Source organism: Vipera ursinii, assembly GCF_947247035.1.
Source record: "Vipera ursinii genome assembly, chromosome: Z".
NCBI lineage: Eukaryota > Metazoa > Chordata > Lepidosauria > Squamata > Viperidae > Vipera > Vipera ursinii.
This window is the reverse complement of record NC_139517.1, coordinates 30,834,898-30,862,610: the sequence shown is the minus strand read 5'-3', so window position 1 is coordinate 30,862,610 and position 27,713 is coordinate 30,834,898. Positions and strand designations below refer to the sequence as shown.

Below are 27,713 nucleotides of genomic sequence, written 5' to 3'. Positions count from 1 at the left end.
TGGCCAAAGTATTTGAGTTTTAGCTTCAGGATCTGGCGTTCTAAAGAGCAGTCAGGGTTGATCTCCTCTAGGACTGACCGGTTTGATCGCCTTGCAGTCCAAGGGACTCGCAGGAGTCTTCTCCAGCACCATAGCTCAAAGGCCTCAATTCTTTGACTCTCAGCCTTTCTTATGGTCCAACTTTCACTGCCATACATTGCAACTGGGAAGATCATAGCCTTGACTATACGCACTTTTGTTGGCAGGGTGATGTCTCTGCTTTTTAGTGTGCTGTCTAGATTTGCCATGGCTTTCCTCCCAAGGAGCAAGCGTCTTTTAATTTCTTGGCTACAGTCCCCATCTGCAGTGATCTTGGAGCCCAGGAAAATAAAATCTGTCACTACCTCCATTTCTTCCCCATCTATTTGCCAGGAATTGAGAGGGCCGGATGCCATGATCTTGATTTTCTTAATGTTAAGTTTCAACCCAAGTTTTGCACTCTCCTTCTTCACTCGCAACAAGAGGCTCTTTAGTTCTTCACTTTCTGCCATTAAGAGTGGTATCATCTGCTTAAAAATGTAATTTATGTAAATAAATAGCCTATAAGAAATTCCTACAATGTAGTATCCCTTTTATTTCTCACTCCTTTTAATTTTACCCAGATACTTTCAACAGGATATTGAGGGACTTGAGTTTCTTCATGACGGCTTAAAAAACAACAACCCTAAAAGCCATTCCATCTTTTTGTTCTACTTCTTTTGTACAAATGATATATTATGTTCCACTCATGATTCTCACCCTATTAAATTTCTGTGAGACTTATCAAATCTTGTTTACTCAAGTTGGGTTTTCTTCTGTTTGCTACCCATGCATTAGGGAACAGAGTACCATTCTTACTTGCAAATCCTTTGGTGTTCTTAAAATGGTTGGGGGATACCAAAGTTCTAGCCCGGTGTATGTGTGTGTGTGTGTATGTGTGTGTTTGTGTTGTGTATTAAGTTACAATGATGGCATATTGCAGGGGCTATAGGACCAGCAAGTAAAACCGCACCAATTTATCTTCTGATAACTGGATGTTTTATGACTGGCATGCTTATCTTGGCAGCCAGTATGAATATACAGACATTTTCTGAATGTAACCACAAATATTCTCAAAAGTTTAAATGTTACCAGTGGCTACATGAAAAAAGTAATTATTTAAGGTAGTATCTGGGATATGGATAAATAATATATCATCACTCAATCCATCAGTCAGTTCTCATTCAGTTTTGGTAGTGCAATGCAAACTTGTAAGGCTATAATACAACTGTGAATATGAAAATCAATCCAAGCTATTTTGACCATTACCTTCTCCTTTTTTAACACAATCAGGTATAAACATACTTGATACTCAACATTTTTATCATTCTTTTAATTGGTTTGAACACCAAAAGTCTGCAAAAACCTTTCAACTCAAGATGCATGAAGCTCTGAGGCTAAGATTGTTTCATGAAGCTTTTCATGGTGCATACAGTACATTAACATTTACAAAAACTTCAAAAGTAGCTGCAAAAATACTGTCTTCAAAAGAAAATATAGTTTTCTCTCAATTTCATAAAAGCCTCCTAGTACAATCCATAAACATAACAACAAAATATGACTTCCAAATATACTTTGCAATCAAGGCATCACCAGGTTTAAGGCCTTTCCACTGAAGGAGTTGCTAGAGGTATAGGATGAAGGAGTAGGTGAACATAGGATCTTTGGAGTCTTCTTAAAATAAAGCTGAACCAATTTTCCAGTTCATGGTCTAGAAGGGTTGTAGTGTCAAGATGCACTGACGAGTCCAATTTATTATAATAAAGAAAAATAGCATATGTTAATTCCATTGGCAGCTGCATCCCTCAAGAATGGCTTGGGCTTCAATATCATTATGCAAAGTTCTTTGAAAAAAATAATTTCAGGAGGTCCACTTGGAAAAAGTGCAACTAGGACATTCCTCCTTTGCTGTTCCTTCTTATGAAGGGACTCAAGATCTTTATCTCTAAGACACACCTTGAATAATTTACTTAACTATCTGGTGTGGCATAATCATTAAGAAAGAAAATACTTCAAAGCATTTAGCTGATTGTATTCCAGTGACGTGAGTGCCATACAGTGCAGGGCAGGATATGAAAAGAAACTTAACAGTATTGCAGACTTGAGACTCCATAAACCTCTACTCTGCTCAATTTTTACCCAATGACATCAACTGTTCAATCAGCATATGCAAGTTCTGGCATCTTATATTCATTGTATAGTCTATTCTGTAGGAACCTTGAGAAACATCTCTAGGAACATTTAAACACCATCAATGAGCTCCTGCCTCACACAGCAAGCAGAGAGAAAGACAATCCTTGTAATTAATAGTTTATGCATTTTAAATGAGAAGATTAGGTGCTTTTTGGATACCAGAGTCGCAGAACGATATTGACAAGATTTGCTTAAGGAAAGAAAGTGCTCCTTGAAAGGAGTCCAACAGCAATCTTTACTTTAAGGCTATAGCTGGGATCACTCTGTTTCCCAGGATCAAGGCACTTTTTTCTACAGGCCTTGGAAGGACCATAAATTTATTCTGCCTCTATTCCACTCCCTGTTCTTCAGACAACCAAGGAACTATGAAAGAGGGCAGTGTCTTCAGGTTGGTGCCGTTTCCAGGACTCCAAGCCTAATGAAGGAGATTTGGGGTTTTCACTGAAGTTGTCTCCCCGTAAGTCTTTCTGTAAAGTGAGGATGGGGACAGTGGTAGTGACTTGGCAAGAAGAAAATGTGCCTGAGGACTTTGGGCTGGGAGAGGAAGAGAAGTCTCTGTACAGGATGTTTACTTGGGGAATAAGAGACTTCACCAGACTAAACTGGCAGAAGGCAGAGCCCGTTGGATTGAAGTAGACTTTGTTCTTATCAGGACAAGAAGGCAGGACAGGCGGATCAGGCCTAAAAAGAAAAACCAGAATTAAAAGGTATATAAGAACTAATGCTAACAAATATTTCAGATTTTGATAGGTTATAGGATGACAGCATAACAAATAAGACATTTTAAAAAATATGCATGGACTGTTGCGTCTTTCAGAATTTTGCACTTTAAAGCAAAAACGAGGGAGATGCTCACCTAGAGCCTGGGGCAACAGACCTGGTGTTTGGTACAACAAACATTACCGGATTTAGAAGTTTTCAGTTTACAAAGTGTGAATTCTTTATTACAGTGTTATAAAACCATTAATGTGCACAGCAGTCCATCCAAGAGACGCTGTGATTACCCAAAAAGAAATACAATGCAAGTATTGAAGCATTTAAGAATTACTTTAACTTTAAATATTATCCATCCCAAATCAATGTTGTACATAGAATCATTGAACTGCTTTGGCAATGAAACAAAAATGGATGGGTTATATGCATACATTTGAAACTCTAATCTTGTCTCAGAATAAACTCAGTCCATACCACTGGGCTAAATTATATTTTGTTGATGGGCTAGAACAGAAAAGATTTCTAGGTGGTTTTTTAAGAAAACAACTATATTAGAAGTCTGATAACACATATATTTTGTTTTTATTATTGCTCGCTTTGCACTTGAAATATGTAGCATAAAAATAAATATATTTAGCAAAATAGGTGTCATCAGTTTCAGAGCAGGAGTGGAGAGAACAAAACTACCCTGAATCAGTCCTGGTCTTAAGTTCAGCTTGTCTCTCAAGATTACTACAAGAATTTCTATGAAAACGCTAATAAGCCGGGGAGATGGTTAGCATATAGAGTGAAAAAAGAAAAAGAAAAAAGAATGATAAATAAGTTACAAGATTCAAAAGGAGAATTACAGTTCCAAAATGATGCAATGAAAAAAAATCATCAATTATTATGAGACACTCTACAAGGCAGAGGAAATTCCTAAAGAAAAAATACAGCTGTGCTTATTATTATAAGAATAAGACGTGGGTAGAGTGTAAAGCAAGCTCTTTGAAAGACATTTAGTATAAAAATGACAAAGTACTTGTCCATCAGTGCTTTGTGGAATGGTTTACATGCAACTCAGATCAGAACTGGGTTCTTACTTTTATCATAATTTCTATCAGCACTATATGGAGGGCAGTTCTGTATTTGATCCTTCTCATATTTTTTTTGCTCTATCACCTATAGTTACTAAAGATAAAGGTGACTTACACTATTTCTTCAGAAGCATGGATTTTTTCACAACCCTCCGGGGGCTCTCGTTTAAAAACATAGGTGTGGTTGGGACGAGGAGACAGAGCAAAGGCAAGGACTGGAGAAGTGATGCCATTTTCTGAAAGAGGAAAATTAAGGAAGAGAACCCATTCAGTCAAATAAATGCAGAAACAATGAAAGCTCAGTTAATGTGCTACCTTTGCCAGCAGGATTTCTGTTCCTCAGATGGAACTACATAAAAGTAGTTATACATCTGACAGAACTGAAATACCAAGATGAAATCCTATTATGGACTGCTCAAGCAATAAATCTGCCATGTAGTCTACTGGAATGGTTTTTAATCAAAAGTAAATCTCATAACAATTCTATACATTTATTTTTAAAGGTTTGCATTTCATTAAGTAGTACAAAGCTGTACTATGAGATAGATAGATAGATAGATAGATAGATAGATAGATAGATAGATAGATAGATAGATAGATAGATAGATAGATTTTTATCATTTATTTACATCATTTATAAAGAGACCCATCTTCAACAAACTCTGGGCAGCTCCCAATTAGAAAAACTCAGTTCCTAAAGAAGCAAACATTAAGTCTCAAGTCATGTTTAATGATAAGACTTTCATATCAAGGATGTCCATAAGGTATGGTAAAAAAAGTGAAGATAGTGGCTGTGACACACAATGCACATAAAAAAAACAGGTGGAGCTTTTCCCTTGTAACACTCTGCAGAACAACCTCTGCCCACAGTTTCCAAAATTGATAGCAGAATTTCTTGCCAATTGGGAGGAAAAAACATGTCCTAAAATAGATTTAACCATTTATAAAACACAGAAGAAAAATCATATTACCTCAAAAATTCCAAAGTAACTAATTTTGTTTATATTTGTTTACATACAAGAGGGATATCTTTTTTTATTATTCCTAACCCTTCCAGAATGCATCCTCAAGCTGCTGAATGTCAAGGACCATTTAAAACAACAAGCCAATAAACCTCATATACAATGTACAATTCTTCAAAGCTCTATACAACAGCAGACTGCTACTAATCTAACCCACTTACCTCTACCTTTGTCTCCCAATACTAGCTTGTCTAAAGCCCTGGGCAAAGCTTCATCAGTTTTTATCCGAGCAGGAGAATGTGGGGATTGTCGAGGAGCAGCTGAAGGGGATGGAGAAAGAGAAAGGCTGCTGCAGGGACTACTGTTGTTTTCCAGACGTGGCAACAAGGAATCGTCAGTATTTCTTTGGAAAGGAAGTGGAGCTCTGTGCCCATCTGGGACATCCAAGATCTAAAAGAAAGCATACCCTCTAAGCACAAAGAAGCAGGCAGGAATGAGCAGAGTCATGGGGAGACCTTGATAACATTTTAAAACATTTAAAGCATTTTATCCCTCTTCTTCCAAAAACATCTCTCTAGCAATTTATATAACAAAAATATTGACAAAAGTATAGTCTATCAGCAGGCTTACAGTTACCAATAAAAATTGTTCAGGGAGAAGAGAAGCCAAATGTACCTAGTTCCTGTTCCTCTGCCATAACTTGATGGAATATAGATATGCTCCAGAAATAATGGTATGGTATGGGTAGAAAACCCAAAGGACTAACAATCATTTTCCCCATGTAAATCATATCCCATAGATAGGACTACCCATAATTTTAGTTAGATGGCAGTAACAGGTTTGGGTGCAAGGCAAAGAGTAAGATGTAGTGATACCATGATAAAATTTGACTGAAATGTGATGTGCTTTTACAAGTAAGCAATATCTAAAGCACTCCAATTCAACTTTGGGGAAAGACAGCAGGTTAAAGACCACATTTATCAATCCTCCATGAGGGTGGCCTAGGTCAATATTTGCTACCAGTACTGGAAACGTTTGGAAAGAGTCAATGATAAGGATAAAATGCCCTGCAGGTGCATGTGACAAGTCTCCTACTTTTTCCCTTCACTATGCTGTCACCAATAAAGCTCTTGGAGAATTCAAAAATTATTTTAAATTTCTATTCAACATCAGCAACTTTAAGATGTGTGAACTTCAATCCTAAAATCCCACACACACAACCCCAGCACTGCTATTGTTAAGAAATCTAGGAGCTGAAATTTACATATTTTATAATTGCTGAAGTTAACAAACACTACTGTAACACAATATAACTGGCTGGAATGTGGAGAAGACATTGGTTGGTTAATATAGGAACATATTGATTTCTATTAAGAAACTAAGAATGGGATTTTTAACAGATTTATCTATTTCTCTAATTGTATATACCTTGCAAATATAATCCTAGAGCCCTAAAATTATTTTTAACTTTGTCTCCCAATCAGGGGGAAGTATTCTTTTAGACCTGGGTTTCAATCCATTTGCCCCAAATCCCTTTCTTCATGTTCCTTCTCCCTGTTGGACTACACAGTGAGATGCCCACCACTGCTATTCTCTAACTGGCAGTTCTATCCCAGAAACATCACAATCTCCTGCAAAGCAAAATATAAGTTGCCCTCAAAAATGGGCACTGCTTTTTCTGATGGTCTGCCGTGTGAAGAACCGTGCAGTGTAGATCTCTATGAAATACATTTTTTTCTTCATTGTCAGAGGAAATTATGCTAGTCAGAATTTCCCTTTCCTCATTATACAAAATATTGGGAATTTCAAAGTAGAGAATCCAAATCATGTATGGAAAAGCATGCGGTTGTTTTTGGATGGGAGGAACTTGGTAATTTAAACTGGCAGTGAAAACTGTGTAAACATCCTACAAAAATTGACATGTTCTGAGTTCCAGATAAGGTGACTCTCATATCTCACCCCACCAGCAATAACTCACTCTGAGGAGTTCCTCGTCTCCTTGCTCCTTTACAAACATCTCTTCCAATTCCTGATTGATACTGTCGAAACTGTTGTGCAAAGAAGGGCTGATCGATACAGTGGTTGGGACTGGAAAAGATGCAAGTGGGGAAGCCTACAAACAAGGACATGCAGTGTTGTATCAAGAAGCCACTAACACCTTGGTGCAAGCATAAAATATTCTCCAAGGTGGATGGATAGCACATAACTTTGTGGACCAACACTCCCCCACCTGTTATGAACACATAATTTAAAATTTGGCCATTACTCCACTGACCCCCAATATAATGATAGCTGCTCTTATTTCATGGTTTAATGGACTATGCTTGCTAATGTGATTCCAATTTTTTGAATTTTCATGATGAATTACAATTTATCTTCAGGGAGCGTATATAGCTAAGCTAATATATGGTTGATTGTGTATGGAGCTCTTTGTGTCATGTAAATATAGCCAATGGTTCTTACAGATCTTTCTAACTTAATGTTGCTCCAGCCACTGAGCCTAGGACCACCTGCATATCAATAAGATTCTTAGGCTGAGCAATAGACCTTTTTCCTCTAATTGTCAATGAAAAATGGCAATTGGGAGACAACTGGGAAATGGACTGGTAAAGATATGGCTGATATAATCGGGTGTACCTAGTTCATGCTGCATCTTAGCTATGGATTGTAATGGAGCTTTAAATAAGTCATGCACAATCTCAATATACAATGCCAATATAGTCAACAGACACCCATATTCCTTATATTATGCCTTAGGTTGAAGGAAAATAATTGTTCCAGCTTCCCTATACAAGCCACTGAGAACTGAATACTTTAGGCCATTTTTTTTTCAATAAAACTTTCTTTTCTTCAGTCCAAGAGTTTCTGTTTCCTGCCATTTCCTAATAGAAACATTAAAGAAAAATACAAAAAATAAAATAAAAAATAGAAGATACCTTGATTGATGGGACCATGCTATGATTGCCTTGAGTGGAAAAGCTCTGGGCTCTCTCTTTGCTATTCCAAGCAGCAAGCTTTGTTCGCTGGAGCTGTTGCTTCAGTTTAGCAATCTAAAGAATGAAAAGTTACCTAGCTTTGAGTAGCATAATGGAAGAGGTTTATTTTTTAATTTATTTTTAATCCCACCTTTATTATGTTTATAAGTAATTCAAGGTTGCAGACATACCTAATACTACTTCTTTATCCCATTTTTCCCCTTAATAATAACCTTGTGAGTTGAGTTGGGTTGAGACAGAGTGACTGGCCCAAAAACACCCAGCCAACTTTCATGCCTAAAGCAGGACTAGAACTCACAGGCTCCCGGTTTCTAGCTTGGTGTCTTAATCACTAGAGCAAACAAATTAATAAACTGAGATGCAGTCTCCAAAAGACAAACGTATTGATGGTGGACAATTCATCTGTTCATTTAAATGGTGCCCAGGCAGTTCTGGAAGATTGCACACTCTGTGATAAATTGCATAGAGAAGGGGTACAGACATTTTAAGACTTGCTAGTTTTTCTGAGCTCTGTCATTACTATCTCAGGAATTCTTACTACTTTCTGAAATGCTACTGTTTATTATGGTTTAAAGTATTTTTTTTAAAATTTTAATTATGTGTTTGGTTTTCATAAGGCCTTGAAAACTTTGGTAGACAAAAGCAAGCATTCCAGTATTTGTTAGATAATAGACAAATAAACAAATATATGTAAATAAAGTTAGCAGAGCATAGGAAAACCAATCTTAATGTTTTAAATCTTGCAAACAAATTCCATCTTAGAATCCCTGTTCCATCAGGTCATCAGTTTATGGCTTTTTGTTACACTTCTCTTTTAAAGAGTGATTACAAGGTGCACTTGTACACTTCTATAATTAACCTAACACTGAGTGTGAATAGGATATGTGATTTTTAAAATAAAATAAAATAGATGCACTAAACTTACCTACAGAGTAAATATTATTATTTTCCAGAAAAGAACAGAAAATAATGCCACTAAAACAAAAAGTACTCTGGCAATTTAATTCTTTTTGCACATTACATAGCGGTAAGTGATCAGGTACCAAGTGATCATCTTACCTCTCTACGATGATCCATATTATTCCATGAGGCAGATTGCTTATGTTCTGCAACTTTTCCCACCTCTGATTCATGCCAAGATACTGGAGTCTGCAAAGTGAGAGGAAAGGTGGAGCTATCAATATTGGATCAACATTTGGAAGTTTAAAGAGATTACTTCCAATGTGTCAATCTTCTTCTGAAAGAGCTTTTCTGAAAGAATATTGATGGTGAAATTGTTTTAAAAGTACAGAATAAAAAAAACACATGAATCTCTTCCCTGCACAGAAAAATAACCCCCTCAAATTAAAGATTTCATAACTTTTCCTTCATGAGAATAAACCTAGAAGTGATTTTAGGGAAGATAATCTTGCACAACTACTTGAAGCACCGATACCCAGAAGGAACTGGTTTCATCAGCACTTCTATGCCTTGAGTGTTTTAAAATTAGAATGTCTTCTCGGGCTCGATTTTTGGTGCCCTCTAAACATGTTAGGTTAGTTTCTCCACCTTAGCAACTTTCAGATGTGTGGATTTCAACTCCCAGAATTTCCCAGCCAGCACGTTATGGTACTCTGAGTCGTATTGGTTAAGAATTCTGGGGATGTGTCCCAGCACATCTAAAAGGTACTACGATTGAGAAAAGCTCCATTAAATAAACAACAGTGCATGTAAATAATAATAATAATAATAATAATAATAATAATAATAATAATAATAATAATAATAATAATAATAATAATAATAATAATATAAAGTTGGAAGGGACCTTGGAGGTCATCTAGTCCAAGCCCAAATATGTTTCACATCCCACCCATTTTTTGCAGGTTCTTCAAATTTCACACGCTTTGTGGTAGGTAGTCATTGTTGGACCCAGAAATGAGAGACTAGATCAGGGGTGTCAAACTCAATTTCATTGAGGGCCGCATCAGCATTGCGGTTGCCCTCAGGGGGCCGGGTGGGTATGGCCAGGGTGGGCGTGGCCTACTGGGTGGGCGTGGCTAGAGTGCGTATGGCCTACTGGGTGGGCATGGCCAGCTCTATATCGTTTGCATCAAGGGTGCCTATGGGGGCCTGGGCAGGAGTGGGACAGATCTGAGGGTCTCTGGCAGAAGGAGGGTCTCTGGGCCAGGGCCAAGGCAGTGGGGGCCGTTCCCTCACTGTTTCCAGGATGGCTTTGCGGGCCACATGAAACCCCTTCGCGGGCCGGATCCGGCCCCCGGGCCTTGTGTTTGACATGTCTGGACTAGATGGACAAGAAAGCTCACATAGGTTCAGTGGAAGTCTCAATGTAAAGACAGCCTTCTTCTTTGGGATCTTGGATGGGAAATCATGGAGTTGAACTCCAAAACGCCTGGAGAGAACTAGATTGAGGAAGGCTGATATAAGAAGAATATTGTTTGAAGCATTCACTGCACTGAAGGGTGACAGAGATACTGGCAATTATTATTCATTATCACTAATTATCTGCAAGGTTTCTGTAGGAAAATATACACTCAATTCTATTAAGCAGATCTGACCTTCCCTGCAACTGATGTCAAGTAGCTTGCGTGCAATTATGCTAACAGGTACATTCAGTGCCCAATGCTGGATTGCACAGAAGTGAAGATAATTACATTATCCAAAAATTAAGAGTACTTCCAGGTATATTACTTGCCAGCTTGGGCATTCTAGACTCCCCATTTACAATGCAAACTAAGGGACAAATCTTCCACCAACCGTATAGTAGACTGAGCTGCTAAAACATTTGTATTTCTTGTTTCTAAGTATATATTATCCATCACAATTAGGTAACAAGATTTTCTCTATATCTTTTGGTTCTCTTCAGCCTCATCCTCTAATTTCACAATTACCAGGAGTGATTTTAGGAGGATTCATCTTGTGCCCCAAGCGTCTGCTAGACAAGCTGCCAAAAGAGCATAAGGGGCCTATCCAGCACACAAAACTGACCTTCGAAAGAGTACTTGTTATAAAACAGAAGGCTAGCAGCTATTTCTGCAAACAGCTATGTTGAAGATTCTGGAGAGACAATGGATGGCACAGCCACAACAGCTGAGCAACTATAAAACTTTAGGAGTCAAGGAACAACATTCTCAGTAAAAAGGCTTAGCAAAAATAAAGAGAAGAGCTTGCAGAGGAGTTGCAGGCAAGAGCTATATGCTGTTTGCAAAGCTCCCTCCTCTGCTAGAAATGCTGTGTGAAAAGTGACCTTCTTTTTGTTTAGCAAGCATTTTGGGGTAGAACACATAACCAGCCACGCCTAAATATTACCATGACTATGAATCTAGTGAATTCAAAAAGTCATTAGCCAATTGTCAGCCATGGTAGACAATTCCACCGAAGCAAACAAGGGACAAAGGCTCATACCAGGCTATAGAAGGCTGTTTTTTTTTATAAAAAAAACTCTAGCTATGATGCCAAGCACAAACCCCTGTTTCAAATAAGCGTGGGACAGCTTCCTGTCTCAGTGACTAGCTTTCAAGCTACTGAGCTGGCCTCTACAAAGAAAATGTACACCAGGCTACAGAAGATAGGCCAATTATATTTGAAGTTTTTCTGTTTCTATGAATGCAAAGATGGAATCCTCAAAAACAGCAGTTCCTCATCTACTCTTCTACCCTAGGCTTCCCTGAGAAGAAAGTATGAGGACAAAAACAGCATCTCTATGCTGAGTTTATCCAAGGCTTCAAGAAGCAACCTCAGTTCAGTTCAACCTTATATTACTAAAAATCTATCTGGAATATGTATCTTAGTTCAAAACTAAGTTAAACTGGTGGAACTCTTATAGGAGGGTGTACAATGGGGTACAAAACTTTTTCTGTATTAAAATCCAGACTTGACCTTTGAGTGCATCCGATGTTCAAAATGTACTGGATTGAGCCAGAAAACAAACCCTAATATGTAAGCATATTTATTTTATCATAAATGGTAAAATGCAAAACAGAAACACAAACAAAACAAAAACATACGTCCAGCACTAACAACAACTGGTGTACAAAAAAAATTAGAAACTGCAACTTGTTTAGGCTTGGGGCATCAAATTCTGTAGCTCTGTACATTACACAAATCTCCTTCTTCATCATTTATTTAAGATGCAAGGAGATTTATTCCATTCTGTCTCTGCCCTGTGCCCCCAGCCATAAGACACAGTCTAATCAACTGCAAATGTATGTTTCAACACCTGTTTGGTATAACTGACAGCAAAGAGACAACCTTACTTTCAACCCTCCTGGTGCCCAACCGTGAAATCAGGCAGTCTGTTAAGAGGAGGGAGCCAAAATGCAATTCTCTGCCTTCTGAAGAACTGGTGTAGGAGGGGAAAAGAAAATGCTTTATTGATTAGAGCTTTTGAAACTCAAGTCTATAATAACTTTAAAAGGCATCACAGAAAGCTTACTGAAGTCACTGTACTCAACAAGTCCAGACTCAGTAAATTTCCTGCCTAGGTTAAGAAATCTTGGTCCCTCCTTGGCTTTGGGAAAGCTGTAAAGACTTACTTGTTCTGTCTTGCAAAGGTGGAGACAGTATTATGCCTGGAGGTGGGGTTCATGGGCATACAAGTTTTATCCTTTCTGGTTTAAAATATTTTTTTTATTTTTGAATAAAACAATAAGAGTTTGGGATAAAGAAGCATATAAGTGCAACAAATAAATAATAAATCTTAACTATGGAACTACTTGCAAAGACAGTATGGGAACTGCCCAGCAAGCCAAACTGCCTCATGGAGAGCAGTCATGCCAAGAGCAAGCCAGTCTCTAGGCAGAAGCCGTCTCTACTCTCAAACAGAATAGAATAAAATAGAATAGTCTTTGATGGCCAAGTGAGATTGGACACAAGGAATTTGCCTCTGGTGCACAAACTCTCAAGTGTATGTACAAACAACAAAGCAATATAAGATACCAATAGGAGAAGGAAATAGGAAAGATGAGAAGGATAATAATACAGACCTACTACATGGATAAATATTCTTAGTCACAAGACATCTAGTTAGGAAGAGATGGATATATGGGGAATTCCATTTAGAAGGTTCAACAATACAGATTGCCCTAAGACGGTCTGACTTTAAACACCATATCTCCCTTTCTATGTTATAGTAGAAAATTTCCAAAATTATTATGTAATGGTGGTCAAAATAGCTTTCACATGAACGAAAGAGGAGGAAAGTGCTTTGAGAAACAATCAAGTCTGCAAAACACAAGGACAGATAATCTGCAGGAAAGGAATAACTCAAAAGTCTTATCCCCACAGCTTTAAAAATATTTTGCATGATTACAATAGATAGCAAGCTACATGCAGCAGCTGCAAAATGTGCAGAAAAAGGAATCTTACAGATGGTGGGAACCTTCTTGTTACAACTCATTGTGTGAGTGTATATCTGCATGTAGTCAAACCATTATTTTGCTCATGAGGGAAATATATATGAAGAGGGTTGAAATACCTTTCTTCATTCAAACTATGGATCGTTATATAACTTAGTTCCAGGCCATCTATTGGATTCCAGGAGATCCAACCTTTTGGATCCATCCATGAAAGACCCACATTGAATTCCTTCTTGGCAGATCAAGGTGAGGGAGAGACCCAGAAACAGTCCCTTTCATATCTGACTTCTCCTTGGAATTATGCTGCCCCATGAAGTCTGTCTGACACCTCCCTACACCTTTATATTTTTTTTGTAAAGCAACAAAGATGTTAGAAAAAAAATCTAGGTGAAACATTTGTTTTATGTTATTATTGTAATGTAACAATGGTTATTCTTTATGAGAATAACTGAATTTAATATGATATAAACTTTTATGGCTTAATTTAATTTGAGAAATAATGTACCAATCAAGCGGTCTCTAGTTCATATAACAATATATCTATTTTTAAATTCTTGCTTTTGTTGCAAAAAAATAAAGCTATTATAAAAGAGGACAAGGAATATGTGAACAAAACTAGGTAAAAGATGGTAAGTAAATATATTGTTTTACATTTCATACTTTTCACGAAGCATGTCTTTACAATTTTAGCCATGTAGATTACAATGTTTATTTCTCATGTCAGATAAAAGCTAGGGTTCCTAGGACACCTAACCCATGCCAGAAACCACATTTCTGTAGTTGTGTAATACATACTGCAGAATGGAATACTAGGAACTCAAGCAATGACCAGGGACAATCATCGCTAGGAGATGAAAGAAAACATCTCCTAAACCTGGCACTGCATGTGTTCGGCTAGATGGAACTTAGTCTGACTGGAGATAGAATTGTACAGGATTTGGAAGGTACAGGATTTGGAAGGTGTGTATCTAAATTAGGGACAAGTAGAAGGGTTAAAGATACAAGGTCGAAAGCTTGATTTTGAATTTGCAACCTCTCTTCCTTTATGTGTGAGCCTTTTTAATTAAAATTAGGCATTTTGATTGAAAGTCTGCATTAAAACACATAACGATCACTTCTGATTTTTAAGGAACCTAATTAGATAGCAAATTTAACGACAGACAATATTCAGCTCTCTTGATTTCCAATTCCCTCCTCTTTTGATATCTGCTACCATACTGATCATTCTGTAAGCTGAAGGATAGGCCCAATACCTGAGTAGATTTGTCACTCATATGTGACAAGGGAATTCCTTCAGCATCCCGAGGCCACTGGCCCATAAGATATGAACCAAGGATGTTATCTAATGATGATGTGTGCTGTAGTCTTGGAGGTCTGTTCCGGGAGGCCTTTTCAGGACCAACAGCACATGGAACACTAGCTAGACAACAAGAAAGAAAGAAAAAAGAATGAATGAATGGATTTGCTACAAAATGAAAGCAAGCACCACTTCTATCAAAGTGCTTTCAGCAACTGCTTTCAATTCTTTCTTACATCTACTGTCTATTATTCTAAACCTTGAGGCTTCCTACATTGCCAGTCACAAATAGATTTCCATCCTACACTTTAGACCACTATACTTCCCAGCAGTTGCATATGCCCTCTTCCCCAGCACAATGTGATATGGGTGGTGGTGGGGGAAACATATAAAACTCTTAAAACCAAAGTGATTGCCACACATTTTAGAGGCATCTTAAAAAAATGGTACTTCGGCAACAAATGACATGATATTAACTGAGCATTTCTAAAATTGATTTTACTAGTTTTGCTGTAACCAAATGTCTTTAACCGAACATCCTAAGTTCCAGCGTTAGTTTTGTGGAGAAACAACTTTTAAAACAAAAAAAAAAACTAACAATGGGGTGAGAAGACAGAGAACAAATAACATCTTAGCAGCAACAGCCAGCAGCATTTTTTTCCAGACATAGCAAACATGTATTGTACGTAAGTCAACATAAACTACTACCTTCTCCTTTTAAAATATACATCAACCACAAGCACAGACAAAAAAAACCGGAATATGAAGTTTACGTAAAGGGCTATACAGCTAAAGTAATTAAAATAAAGTTTCCTGAGCCCAGCAATCCAAATTCAAGGCTTGGAATATGAAGCTATCAATAAATTAGCTTACCCGGTGGCCTTGGGCAACTCATGCCTTCTCTCTGCTGAATCTTCCCCAGAGGAGTGAAGATGAAATATGAGACAAGTTGTGGTAATACTCAGCCCTTGGGATAGAAATCTAATTGCATCTAAATATATTCATTTCCCAACTGCTCCTCTAGTCAACAAGAATGCAATTTCCTCCCTTATTTTTAGGCTGGGCCTGCTGATTATCTTTCCTCCCTTATTACTGTTTTTGCAAAGCCTAATAACTTTACACATTTTTTTTAAAAATTACTATTTCCCGAGTAGTATCATTGGAAGACCATTTTATACATTGTTCATAGTGCCAAAAGGCTACAGCCACATTTATCAGCAGTCATACACAGCAAATTTTTCCACTTCCCTTTAGAGACATCAACAATTTTATGGAAGCTAATGAATTTATTAGCTTTCTCCCCAATATGAGACTTGCAGCTGTGCAAGGACTACAACTCCCTTTTTCTTGAACCAGTAGTTATAATAGCAAGCGCCTGGAGGCAGAACAAGAAGGAACAAATGGAAACTTAAGAAGAGAAAATCCAACCTAGAAATAAGGAGAAATTTCCTGACAGTGAGAACAATTAATCAGCGGTATGGTTTGCCTTTGGGGTGCTCCTAGAGGTAATAAGAAGAGACTGGACAACCATTTGTCTGAAATCATATAAGGTTTCTTGCTTAAACAGGGGGTTGGACTAGAAGACCTTCAAGGTCCCTTTCAACTCTATTATTTTACTCTACTCACAAAGGATGAAGGATTGGGGAAAGCTCAACAAACATGCAAGGACCTATAGGAAATGTGGCTATCCCAAACTGTTATTGAGGAAAAAGACAAAAGGAAACTGTTTACAGATTTCTATACGTTGCAGAACTACCACTAAGAGGTTCACCCTTCTCCAAATATTTCAAACACAAAACAACACATAGTTCTGAAAATCAAAATGTTAGTAGCATTGCCCATCTACATACTATTGTGATTCTTGTCCCGAGAAGAGAATTATTTCATCTTCACATTACACACCGTTTCTCACCTTGTATCTAAAAGCCTTATTGGAAAGGGTCAGGTGTTTTTTTTTTTTTTGGTTTTCTGTACTGTTTCATTTTGAATTGCCCAAAATTTGAGAAGATATTTAACATATATCAGGAAAAAGCTGACACCAGTATGAATTATGAGGACAAATTGTTTTTAAAAAGCTGTTTTCCTCCCGAGTTAACCTCTTTGCATTAATTTTATGAATTACATTAGCACTTCTTCCATCGATCAGTAAAGCTGAAAACATTATGCTTTCAGCTAACATGGGCCATTTATGAACTATGTCCTAAGGAAGGGGGAATCTGCCCAAAGACATCCACTGATTCTGATAAGGCATCTTGTAAAGCCAAGATTTCCTGGCTCCCAGCTACTGCATTTAAGTAGAAAAAAAGCCAACTAAAGCCCCAGGCAGGAATTTTTTTTTGTTTTTCATTTACACATAAATTAATATGCACTATTAAGTAAACAGGGATCTCCTGGTCTGCTGCCAAGGAGATCTCTGGCAGCTCCTACTCAGAGCTCAACTCACAACAGTTCGGCAGCTATTTAAGGCCTCTCCTGACTGGCTGTTGACTACACATCAGGGTCTATTTGAGGCACATGCATTCAACTTCAGAAGGATATGCCTTAATAAAAAGCTTGCTTCTAGCATTCCTTCTTCAAACTAAAAATTCTGACCGAAAGGCAATCTTTTTTCCATACTTGAGAAATCTACAGTTTCCCTTTCTCAGTAGCCTAGGACTGACAAATAAGTCAATGATTGGAACTGCTTGTGGCAAAGATACCTGGGAAATAGTGGCTGCACGCTGCTAGAAGAACTGGAAAGATAACAGATCCACAGCCAATCTGAAGCATTTTCCTGTCCCAATCAAAGCAGCACTACCTAAAAATACACCAGGGGTTGCAAAACAATGCTGACTTCAAGAAAAAGATGGCCTGTGAAAAAAATAGTGGCAGGGAAGAGTGCCCTATCTACAGGGCTGCTCTGTTATCAATTTAGTCCATTAAGCTAGGAACAGACCTGGCTGGCTGCATACTGTGGGATTAGTCCAAGCTCTGTATGCCAGTTAAGCATCTCCAATCAAGGCTGTGTCAAAAATGTAGGGAGTCTAGGCAGAAGAACACTTTGATAATAAAAACATAATTATTATCTCAACCTCCCAGCCTGGTAGCTGCTGCCTTACATCTGTTTTTCCATATGGGACTTCTCCTTTCTTCATTCCCTTATTTTATTTTACATGCATCATGTGGAAATTATTAGCATAAGAGAGTGAAAAATTGTGCCCCATCTTCCTCAACTATTTCACTGCATCTGCTCTTAGTAATGTTGGCAATAACTCCTTTCCAGCTTCTGTGACTTCAAGATACACAAGAAGACCAGAGCAACAGCATTTAGCTGAAATTCTCTAGGCTAATAAAACATGTAAAACCTCACAAGACAGAAGCTGTTCCTACATTCATTCTACAATCAGTTCTCCACTTATGACTATTCATTCAGCAACTGTTACAAGTTACAGTGGCACTAAACAAAGGGATTTATGACTGGTCCCTGAAGTTATGGCCATTGCTGCATCCGCACAATAACCAGATCAAAACTTGTGCACTTGACAGCCTGTCTGCACTTACAACCACAGGGGATGTTACAACTCTCCCCATCCACTTCTTTCCCGCCCACCCCAATGGTGTCCTGCACTCTGCATCCCCTGCTACCCTAGCTTCACCATCATTTTCCCATTGCTAACTAAGTTTGTCCAGACTGGCCTTCCACAAGGCTACTGCTGGCTATATGAGGCTTTCTTCCCCATGTCACGCATAGTGGTTTCCTTGTAAGATTGGGGAAGATGATCTCATGTGGCCATAGCTTCCTTGTAAAGGCCAGGCTAGGCAGTGTGAGGCCTTTCACAGAACAAAGGGCAGCCCCAATCTAGCAGTGTGGCATGCATGCTCCTTGTTGTGTAGTGGCTCTGGGTTAAGGTTTAAGGTTTATTAAGGCAAGAAATTTCTTTATGCCCTACTGTGAGGCTAAGGTGAGGCGGACTGAGACTTCCATGGGTGGCCAAGGTTCAGGGGCTTCTTGTAGCCCAAGAACTGTGGGGCACTAAGAAGACACTGAGTTGTAGCGTAGTGTTTTTCTAGCCTTCCTGAACTTGCATACACGCACATCCTGGATTCTCTTCCCCTGGCCTCCCTGCGCCTAACCCTCCCACCCACACCCTCTTGGCTTAGCTTCTTGAACTTGTGCTACTCTGCAGCACCCCAATTTGTATGTGTGACAACAACTTCCCAGGGCTCCCCCCACCATCCCCTTGCAGCACTCCCATGCTCCTTATCAAGAACTCCCTCTGCTTCCCACTTAACCACCTCCAGATATGTAGCATGTCAGAAGTTACGATACCAACTGGGACTGTCGGGATTATGCAAAATTGTGTGGTACTTTACAACAGCAGCGCTTAGTGAAAGAAATTCCAGGCCTAATTGTAGTTGTAAGTTGCAAATACCCTGTTTACTTCACTTCTGCCTTACTTATCCTGCTAGCAAAGCAAATATTTAAGTTTGTCTCTTCCATTCAGTTTTGTCTCCCTGTTGAAAAGAAATTGTCTTGGTACAACCTGTGTGTTTATTTTTGGCTCAATGTGTTGGTAGAACCCAGTTAGGCAAGTAATGTTCAATACACAATAGTTAAATCTTCCAGGGTTTTTGGCACAATGTGTAATCTCAGTTTTGGAGCCTGTTGATTTATAATCAACTTGCTGTTTTAAGACAAAAACACTTTCCTGTCCAACAGGGGAAACTAAAAACATGAAGGAACTGATGCTTATACAAATATTAGGCTTCATAGCAAAGCTAATACAAGAAAGAGACTCAAAGTAATGGAACATTTGTGCTCAGTTAACATTTTATATAACATATAAAATATATTAGACACATTGCACTCAAATGTAATCTTCATAACGCCCATTAGTAACATCCTTAATAACTAGTAAAAGCTGCTGAATATTTTTTTTCCATCTATGCAGTCTGCAACTTTTGGATAATCTGACAATGCTCCTTTTTGTGGTTTACCTTTAGATAACTGTGGCTTGAAATTCTGAAGTATTATAAATCATGATCATCACAAAAAAGGTGCAAATATTATTAACAACCACAAATCATAAAACATGCAGCAGTATAAATGGTTTCAGTAGAATTATATTAAATAGATGGCAAGCACTAATACATAAGCAAGCGTAGTTATTAGCAATCTAAGGGAAACTGCTGCCAAGTATAGTATATATGAAAGGGCAAATGGTTCTCCTACATAGTTTCATAATATATGAAACTGCAAGCCACACACTAAAACCCCGCTTTTTAACCATTAAGTAGGATAAAACAGCTACCATGAGAGCTCATGTTTGAGCTATAAAATAGGATTTAAAAACATCAATTGAAGACTTATGACTTATACTTGAAGCCTCAAACTTCTATTTTTTCTTTCCTACAGTACAGTTCTAAGTTTCTTTCAGTTTCCAGAATCTGTCGCAGCTCCAAGGTCAAGTTATAGGCTTCTTTTGGAACTGCAATGCTTTACAATGCCGGAACAGCCCAGAAAGATTGCTAACAGAGTCAGCACAATGTAGTGATTATGATGCTGGACTAGGGCCACAGAAATTGAGGTCCAAATCCATAGTCAGCTATGGAAATACACCAGTTGATCTGGGCCTGCTGCTTTCTCTCAGTCCAAGTGCCCAGGGAGTTGCTCTGAAGGTGAAATTAAGGATATGTTCGGGCTAGAGAAAAAAAATAAATAAAAGAAAGTTTTGCTTTAACAAAACTTTGAATGAAGCACACTCTCAAAAATGCTATATCACGGTCATCTCCCTTCTAAGACCAAAACAAAATGTCCATATTGGCCTGCTTTGAAGTCTCTCTCTGTCTTTTCTATATGACAGGAAAAGACTCAAAAGAGAACCAAGGAGAATCCCATAGGTATGCAAGTACCAGCTAACTTAAAGCCCCCTTGGCATGGCCAAGTGACTACCCAAGCTGGGTAGCAGAAACCCCACAGCACACAGCAGAGGGGGACCTCAGACTTACTGCATCCCCCCTGACGGAAGTCATTAGTATATAGAAAAAAAAATTCACCTCTCCCATATGCTGGTCAACTTCCAAGCAATTGGAGAGTCTGAAAGTGAGGAGATGAACTGTACAAAAAGGCCAAGAGTCTTTTGGGGAATGCTGGAAGGAGAACACTAAGAATACTACCAGATTAGTTGCTGACAAGATCTACAACTGCACTAGGAAAAACATGAGCAGCAGCCAAAGATAGGAAGGGGCAGGGCACATAGTAGAGGGAGCTTAGAGGGAGATCAGGTTTATTTCAGAACTACCAAGAAATAACAAGCCCTTGCATAAGTAGCCAAAGATCCAGTAGCCAGTTAATTGTGAGGAGATTAATATCTTTAAGAGGAAAGCAAAACGTGATTCTGGATGCTATAAGATCCAGAAATACTATTCCTATTCCTAACTCTGGTCTCTTTATTCCAATGATATACAAGTCCTATTATCTACAGTTCTATTACACCTACGGATACAAGAATCGTCCAGCTTATATTGAAAAACTATTATTTTTTTCCCCTTAAAGCTTCTTTGCTAATGACAAGAGAAGAGTTAAATATTTGTTTGCAATATAAGCCTCTATTCCATTAGCTCCACTCTGTTTTACCTACCCACACAGATGCAGTGTTGAATTTTGTCCTTCAGCATTGAAACATTTTCACGTTGCCAAGACTACACCCAGTCAGCACCATTTATCAGCCCCTCCACCTCCAAAATGAGCCAACCTACCTTATACTTTCCAAACCAAAGCAAAAAAAATTCACTCTCTCCAAGCAGGCAACATCTAAGCAGCAAGGGAACTATCTGGCAGACAGTTTCCAATGAAAAATCCCCAAGTATGGCTAGATGAGTCAACTCACTGTTTCACAGCAAGTTCCTGAAGAATTGACTAAGCTGTAGCCAGGGAGTGTGGTAGAAATCCTCCTCTGCCTTGGTTAAGCTGCTACCCCCCACACCCCATGATCTATCCCAGGGTTTGAAATTACCCCTCCAATACCACTTTTCCCCCTGCATTCATAGTAAGATGTCTTCTGGAGTAAACAGATCACATGTTAGAACCAGAAAAAGACTGTGGAGAATCCCATTTATTTGCATCCTGTATTTATTTTTACAAATAAGCTGGTGAACATATCCAACACACCTCCCACCTTCTATTTTTCCCATACAACAATCCTGTGAGGTAGGTTGGGCTGAGAGTGTAATTGGCCCAAAGTCACTCTGTTGGCTTTCATGTTTGCAGAAAGAATTAACTGGTATCTTGCATAGCTCTAGTTTTAGTCAATTTAAACAGAAACAAAAGATGTATTTTTCAGTCTGGCAGGAAAATTAGTTGTTCACTGGAAATAACGTCTTCATTAACTATAACATGACGATGTACCAAAAGTCAAGCATGCAACCTTATTGGTTCCTTAAGCACCACTGTTTGCATGTTTTACTTCTCAGAATCAAAAGCATCAACAACATGCAATTACTACCACCAGGTCTCTGTGCAACTATCTTCCACTTGATATCTATGAGGTAAGAAAGCAGCCTTGCTCTCCATATAAAAGACTGAAAGAATAATACATTATAACATATAGGCTAAAATATGGTTGCCTAATTGTGAGTAATCAGTATTCTGTGAAGTCACTGAACAAAGTTATTTTATAGTTAAATATGTTATGCAAATTTAGGTAACTATGCTAATGTGATAAAACATAGTTATATAATCGAGGGTACTATAAATTGTTCAGATAAGAGATCAACATGCATTCCGGGGTAAGTGAGTTTTTCAGGTGAAAAAACACACAGCTTTAACAGAAATGTGGCAACATATGAAAGTAGCATCTCTAGATAGCAGAGTTGGCCCAATATTTTCCTTAGTCACTGTATATTATTTGTGCATGTAAATTGGGGTTCGAAACGTTGCTCTTACACCTTCAATTCTACGTGGGGAAAAACCCGAATGACCAAAGATCCACATACAAACACCCGCGAAAACCTCAGAAAACAAATTGGGGTTAACATCTACATTGTGCTGCACTAATGAGCCTTGGTGGAGCAGTGGGCTAATGCCTCCTTAAGTAACACCAGCTGCCTGCAATTAGTGCAGGTTCGCATCCCACCAGGCTCAAGGTTGACTCAGCCTTCCATCCTTCCGAGGTAGGTAAAATGAGGACCCAGATTGTTGGGGGCAATAAGATGACTTTGTAATAATGCCACTGGGGGGGGGGCGAAAGCCCTAATAAGCAGGCATATACATAGAATGAAGGCTATTGCTAAGCACATTTAATTTGTGCTTAGATTGTAAGCCGCCCTGAGTCTTCGGAGAAGGGCGGGATATAAATGGGATTAAAATAAAATAAATAAATAAAACAATTCCATGTATGGAAGAAAAACTCATTTAGAATGGCAATTTAATATGTAGGGTTACATTCCAAACAAACTAATTCTTTTAACTCTGTCCCCTATACACTTCCCACCCCTTAAGTCTATCTTGTACTACAAATGACACAATAGTTCCTCCCATGCCATAAACAATCAAAAGGAACAAATCTTCACAATTGCCCTTAAAACACATTTATAATTATCCTTTCCATCAAGCAAACCACATTGAAGGTACAATTTTTATCCCGGGCATATTTTGCTGAACCTGTCCTAAAAATATTCATCAATCTGCTGTGGCGAAATAACAGCAATGTAATATTTAAATGAACCCTTTGCCGATAATGAAGTGTCAGTTGAAAGGAAGGATGCTACACCATGTTCTAAGGTAAGTAGGGTAGCAATGGTATGATTAAATGGAAATCTTAACAGAGCAAAGCTGCTATAATCTGGTCAAAATATAGCACTGCTGTTTTGATTTCTGCATAGGAAAGAGAGTGAGTGTTGGCAACAAAAGATGCACTTATCATCTGGTGATAGGTACCTGGCAAGTTCACAGGATTCAGCTTTCCAGTCGTCTGGAGCCAGTAGCACTTTCCTCTCCCCACCAGAGGACAAGGCCACATGCATTTGTGAGAATGAAAACTGCACAACGAGAGTAGGAAAACTTCTCATGTCAGCATGGAGACCATTTTTATCTTTGGTATTTGTGATTCAGGCTTGTGTGCTATTTATGGCAGAATACTCAAAAACAAAATAACCCAGGTGGTGTTGGCTGATGAGAAGGCAATGTGCAAAGAACTTATTTCCCAGTACAATTATATCTGTAGCTGCAGGACTCTAGAAACAATACAGAATGAAAATAAATTTAGATTTTAAAAATATGTAATAGCGTGTTTCTGCCATTACTTTTCTAACTGGATAAAAGAACTAAGGAACTGTTTGACTTAGCAGGTAACAATTCTCCTACCAGAGAATTATTTGCAGGAGATTAACAAATTGGAGTGTTTAGAACAGAGGAAAAGTAGATGTGGCAGCAACATTATCACCATTCAGAAGTAGAGATATAAATATTTCCTGAAGTCAAATTTGATTCTTGGTGATGACATAGCACGTTTAGGCAGTTTTTCTTTTCTTGTAATAATATACAACTAGTTTTATAGTGCTTTTTTCTGGGATGTTATTTCAGCTTCTAGGCTATCTTACAACTGATCTCCTGGTGATCTCCCATGCAAATATTAATTGGATCCTACCCTACATATTTTTCAAGCTTCACTAAGGTCAGCTAGAAGCTGTCATCTGCACTTCAAGCCTCTTGTACTGGAAGAGATATAAACTTTACACATGGATCTGTTTGTCAAAAAGAGGAGGAAACATGTTACTTCTAGTATGCCTTCCACTGGGCTGTAGTTCAACACAATACAAATAGCAAATAAAGACTAAACAGCAATTAAAATTACACTAAAGCAGTACAACTAATATATACCACAATATATTTATATTCACAATAACAATATCCAATTATAAACCCTCTCACTTCACTTTTTCCCTCATGGACAGTATTTTTTTATTGCAATATAGCAACTCTCTCTCTCTCTCTCTCTCTCTGTGTGTGTGTGTGTGTGTGTGTGCGCGCGTGTGTTGACAGTGCCAATTATAATAACACCTACCTTTCTTTAGGACTCAGGTCACTATCATTTTTTCCCTCCAGATATTTATTCTGTGCTGTTACCAAAGCCTGAGTACTTCCGAAAGCAGAAGCTGAACTTCTCTTTCCCCACACTTGTTTTTTAAACTTTTTACATCATTCTGTGTATGGAGGGGGGATGGAGCAGGAAGATACCTTGAACTGATGGAGCAGCAGAGTCATCCTAGTCAATCGTTAAAGCTGAACTGAAACTAGAATTCAGAAGGCTAGATGCCAGAACTTGACCAGGAGATAGAATGGCCATTTTCACTGCATATTCAAGCCTGACCCAGGAGGACAGGTTGCTTGACACTGTCATGGTTCACTTCACACTTCACACCCAGAAAGCAGAATGCATGGATGTTTCTTCTGCAGTCACAGGCTTTTTTAGACTTTTAGTAGAGCCAGCTGGGATAGTGGTAAGCCAAAAATGGCAAAGCAACTTACAAGCAGAAATTTTGAGGACTGCTCACAACACATCCCAATTTCTCTGTTTCCCCCAAAATGGAACAAACTACACAGGCTATTTACAAATCCATTCCTGTATGCCTATGCAAGGTTCTGTTATTTATCAATGTCAGTCACTAGAAATCATATAGTTCTTAGTACCTCATATAAGACGCTTAACTATTTTTGTGACTTTGGTAGCTACCTCCCCACTTGAGTGTATTTCTGGAAGTTTCTTACGCGCAGACCCACTTAACTTTTATTTGGCTCCAGGATTTCTAAGTTACTTTATATTAAAACACTTGGCTCACCTCACCATTTAAGTGAAGTAATCTCAAGGGCAAATTTAAACTCACTCTTCAAGGAGTTTGTAGAAGATAAGCTAGGCATCTCCTCCTTTGGCGAGGGACTGCAGTCAAGAAAGGGAATAAAGTGAGCATAGAAGTGGTATCCAGAGCTGAAGAAAGAATTTAGAGGATGAGAACTGAAAGGCTGAGATTCCACAGCCACAACAAATCTTTCACTTCATTTCTTAACTTCCACTGGTTATCCACTTATACCATTATGCAGCTACTTTCAGGTGTTTTTTATTGTTATTGCAAATATACTTTTTAAAAATCCTTACTGAAAATATTAAATCACCTGAAGAGACAATTAACATGGTTTTTACAGGATCCCTGGTAATAGAAAAATAGAAGCAAAAATAGAAGTACCAGGTATCTCCTCAAACTAAGCTCATATTCCACTTACCCAGACTTAGATGCTATGTAATTTACTTAGCAGCTGTACAGAAATTGTTCACCCCTATTGCCACATTTTTTTTAAAAAAAATTCCCTGTCTAATCTATAAGTTTGAAATTTTCTGATCAACTATATACATAGTTGCTTAGTTCTTTGTCCTCCTTAGGATCAAATAGTCAGTTAAGTACTGCCATATTTAATCAACTGTCTCAGTAAAACTGATACCTAGAAGAAAAACTACAACAAATGATGTAATGTGTTATTACAGTGAAATGAGATCAGAGAAACTGAGATGGGGGGGAAAGTGCCATATGAATATGATTTGTACCTCACCTAATAAAATTCTCTGCTATCTTTAGCTATACTCCAGATATTTCAATGAAGAGTAATACTGTTGTGCCATCATTAAGTTCTCCCCCTAATTGTCAATTAATTGAACTTTTTAAATCATTACTGTTGTTTTCCCATTAAAAGAAATCTAGTCCCCATCGCTTCCATAACATCTTCCAAAGATTTGTTGTTTCATTTTACGACAGAGTGCTGCTCGGTAGTCACAGCCCCTCCCCAGAGTTCTTTTACAGATCTCAGCATGGCTTTTCTATATCCACCTTTTGACAAGCCATGCAGCTTAATTTGCTTTCAGAAATTTGCAGAAATGTATGAATTCCCAGTTTTCACAAACAAGTACCATCTCAGTCTATTAGGCAAGTGTTTCTAATGTACTATATGCTTAGCCCACACTGTATTTTCTTTCCATATGTACCTTTTCAAGCCATTACTTCTAATCACTGGTACATAATAAAATCTACAATAGAAACTCTCTAAAGCTCATGGTATGCAAAATTTTCTGTCCACTCTCCATTCCATCTTTCAGTTGTTCTTTTCTGTAGGTTTTTTTTTTCAAGCAGCAGTCACCTTTCCAAAATACACTATACACTGTCCTGCTTAACCACGGACCCATTGTGTTTACATACAGATGATAACAAATGCATGTATTTATTTCCCTGCCCCCCATTTTCAGTAAGTTTTCCCTCAGGGTCAAAGACCCCCATTTTATGTGAGCGAATATTGTCAATTCAGCCACCTTCTACGGTTTCTGCCCTTTGATAAAGTTTCTCATGCATTGTACTGCAATTACTTCATGTACAATCCCATCTATCATTTCTGTGGCCCAGTCGCATAATGGGAAAGATGTATTCAGAGCTCTTTTAAACTTCCTGACATCTAGCTGTCACCTGTAAACTGGGCTTACTTATTATTCAGTTCTAGACTATTTCCACCAAAGGCCTTAACACCCTCCCACAAAATTCAGTCCAACAAACCTGCCTTCTCTGTCAGTGACCTCCTGAACTTCATGAGACTACCCTTCTATCTTCTCATCTGACCCCCTCCGTTCCTATCAATATGTAAATCTCCCTTCCATACTGCACAATTTATTTCCTATTTCCGTATAACCACTCTCTTCGGCCTTATTACGCATATATATATACATGCCAGCACAGTGCTCCCCCACAATGCCCTTCCTCCCCCTCCCCCAGCCATCCAGTGCTTCACTGAGCAACACAGGCCTAGGACTTGCCCCCGTTACCTGCCCGATCTCCATCTCCATTCCGCCGGGACTGCAATTGGAAGGGGAAGGTGGACTTGAGCGGCTGCAACCCAACCCAACCGGAGGAAGAAGTCCCCGCCGCCATCGCGCGGGGGAGAAAGTCGAAACCGGTGGTGGAGTGCCGATCAGCCAACAACTCTTCAACCTTCACTCTTAACGCCCCACTCGCACTACGTGACCAGCAACTCGGTCCCAGGACGAAAG

The 27,713-nt window shown here is 38.5% G+C and overlaps 1 protein-coding gene across 3 annotated transcripts; it reads right to left on the bottom strand.

Moving 5' to 3' along the window:
- Positions 1–1,371: 1,371 nt before the first annotated feature.
- Positions 1,372–27,713, bottom strand: FAM117A (family with sequence similarity 117 member A). Of its 3 annotated transcripts, XM_083376646.1 has the most exons (9): positions 27,489–27,613; positions 23,570–23,865; positions 14,609–14,775; positions 9,058–9,147; positions 7,939–8,052; positions 6,981–7,115; positions 5,224–5,452; positions 4,156–4,276; positions 1,372–2,931 (listed from the first exon to the last, which is right to left on the bottom strand). In XM_083376646.1, the coding sequence occupies exons 2-9, from the start codon at positions 23,649–23,651 to the stop codon at positions 2,598–2,600; spliced, it is 1,272 nt and encodes a 423-aa protein (XP_083232772.1). In that variant the 5' UTR covers positions 23,652–23,865; positions 27,489–27,613; the 3' UTR covers positions 1,372–2,597. The 3 variants fall into 3 exon arrangements, with proteins under 3 accessions (XP_083232772.1, XP_083232771.1, XP_083232773.1); XM_083376645.1 differs by lacking the exon at positions 23,570–23,865 and having other exon boundaries at positions 27,489–27,713; XM_083376647.1 differs by lacking the exons at positions 14,609–14,775; positions 23,570–23,865 and having other exon boundaries at positions 27,489–27,653.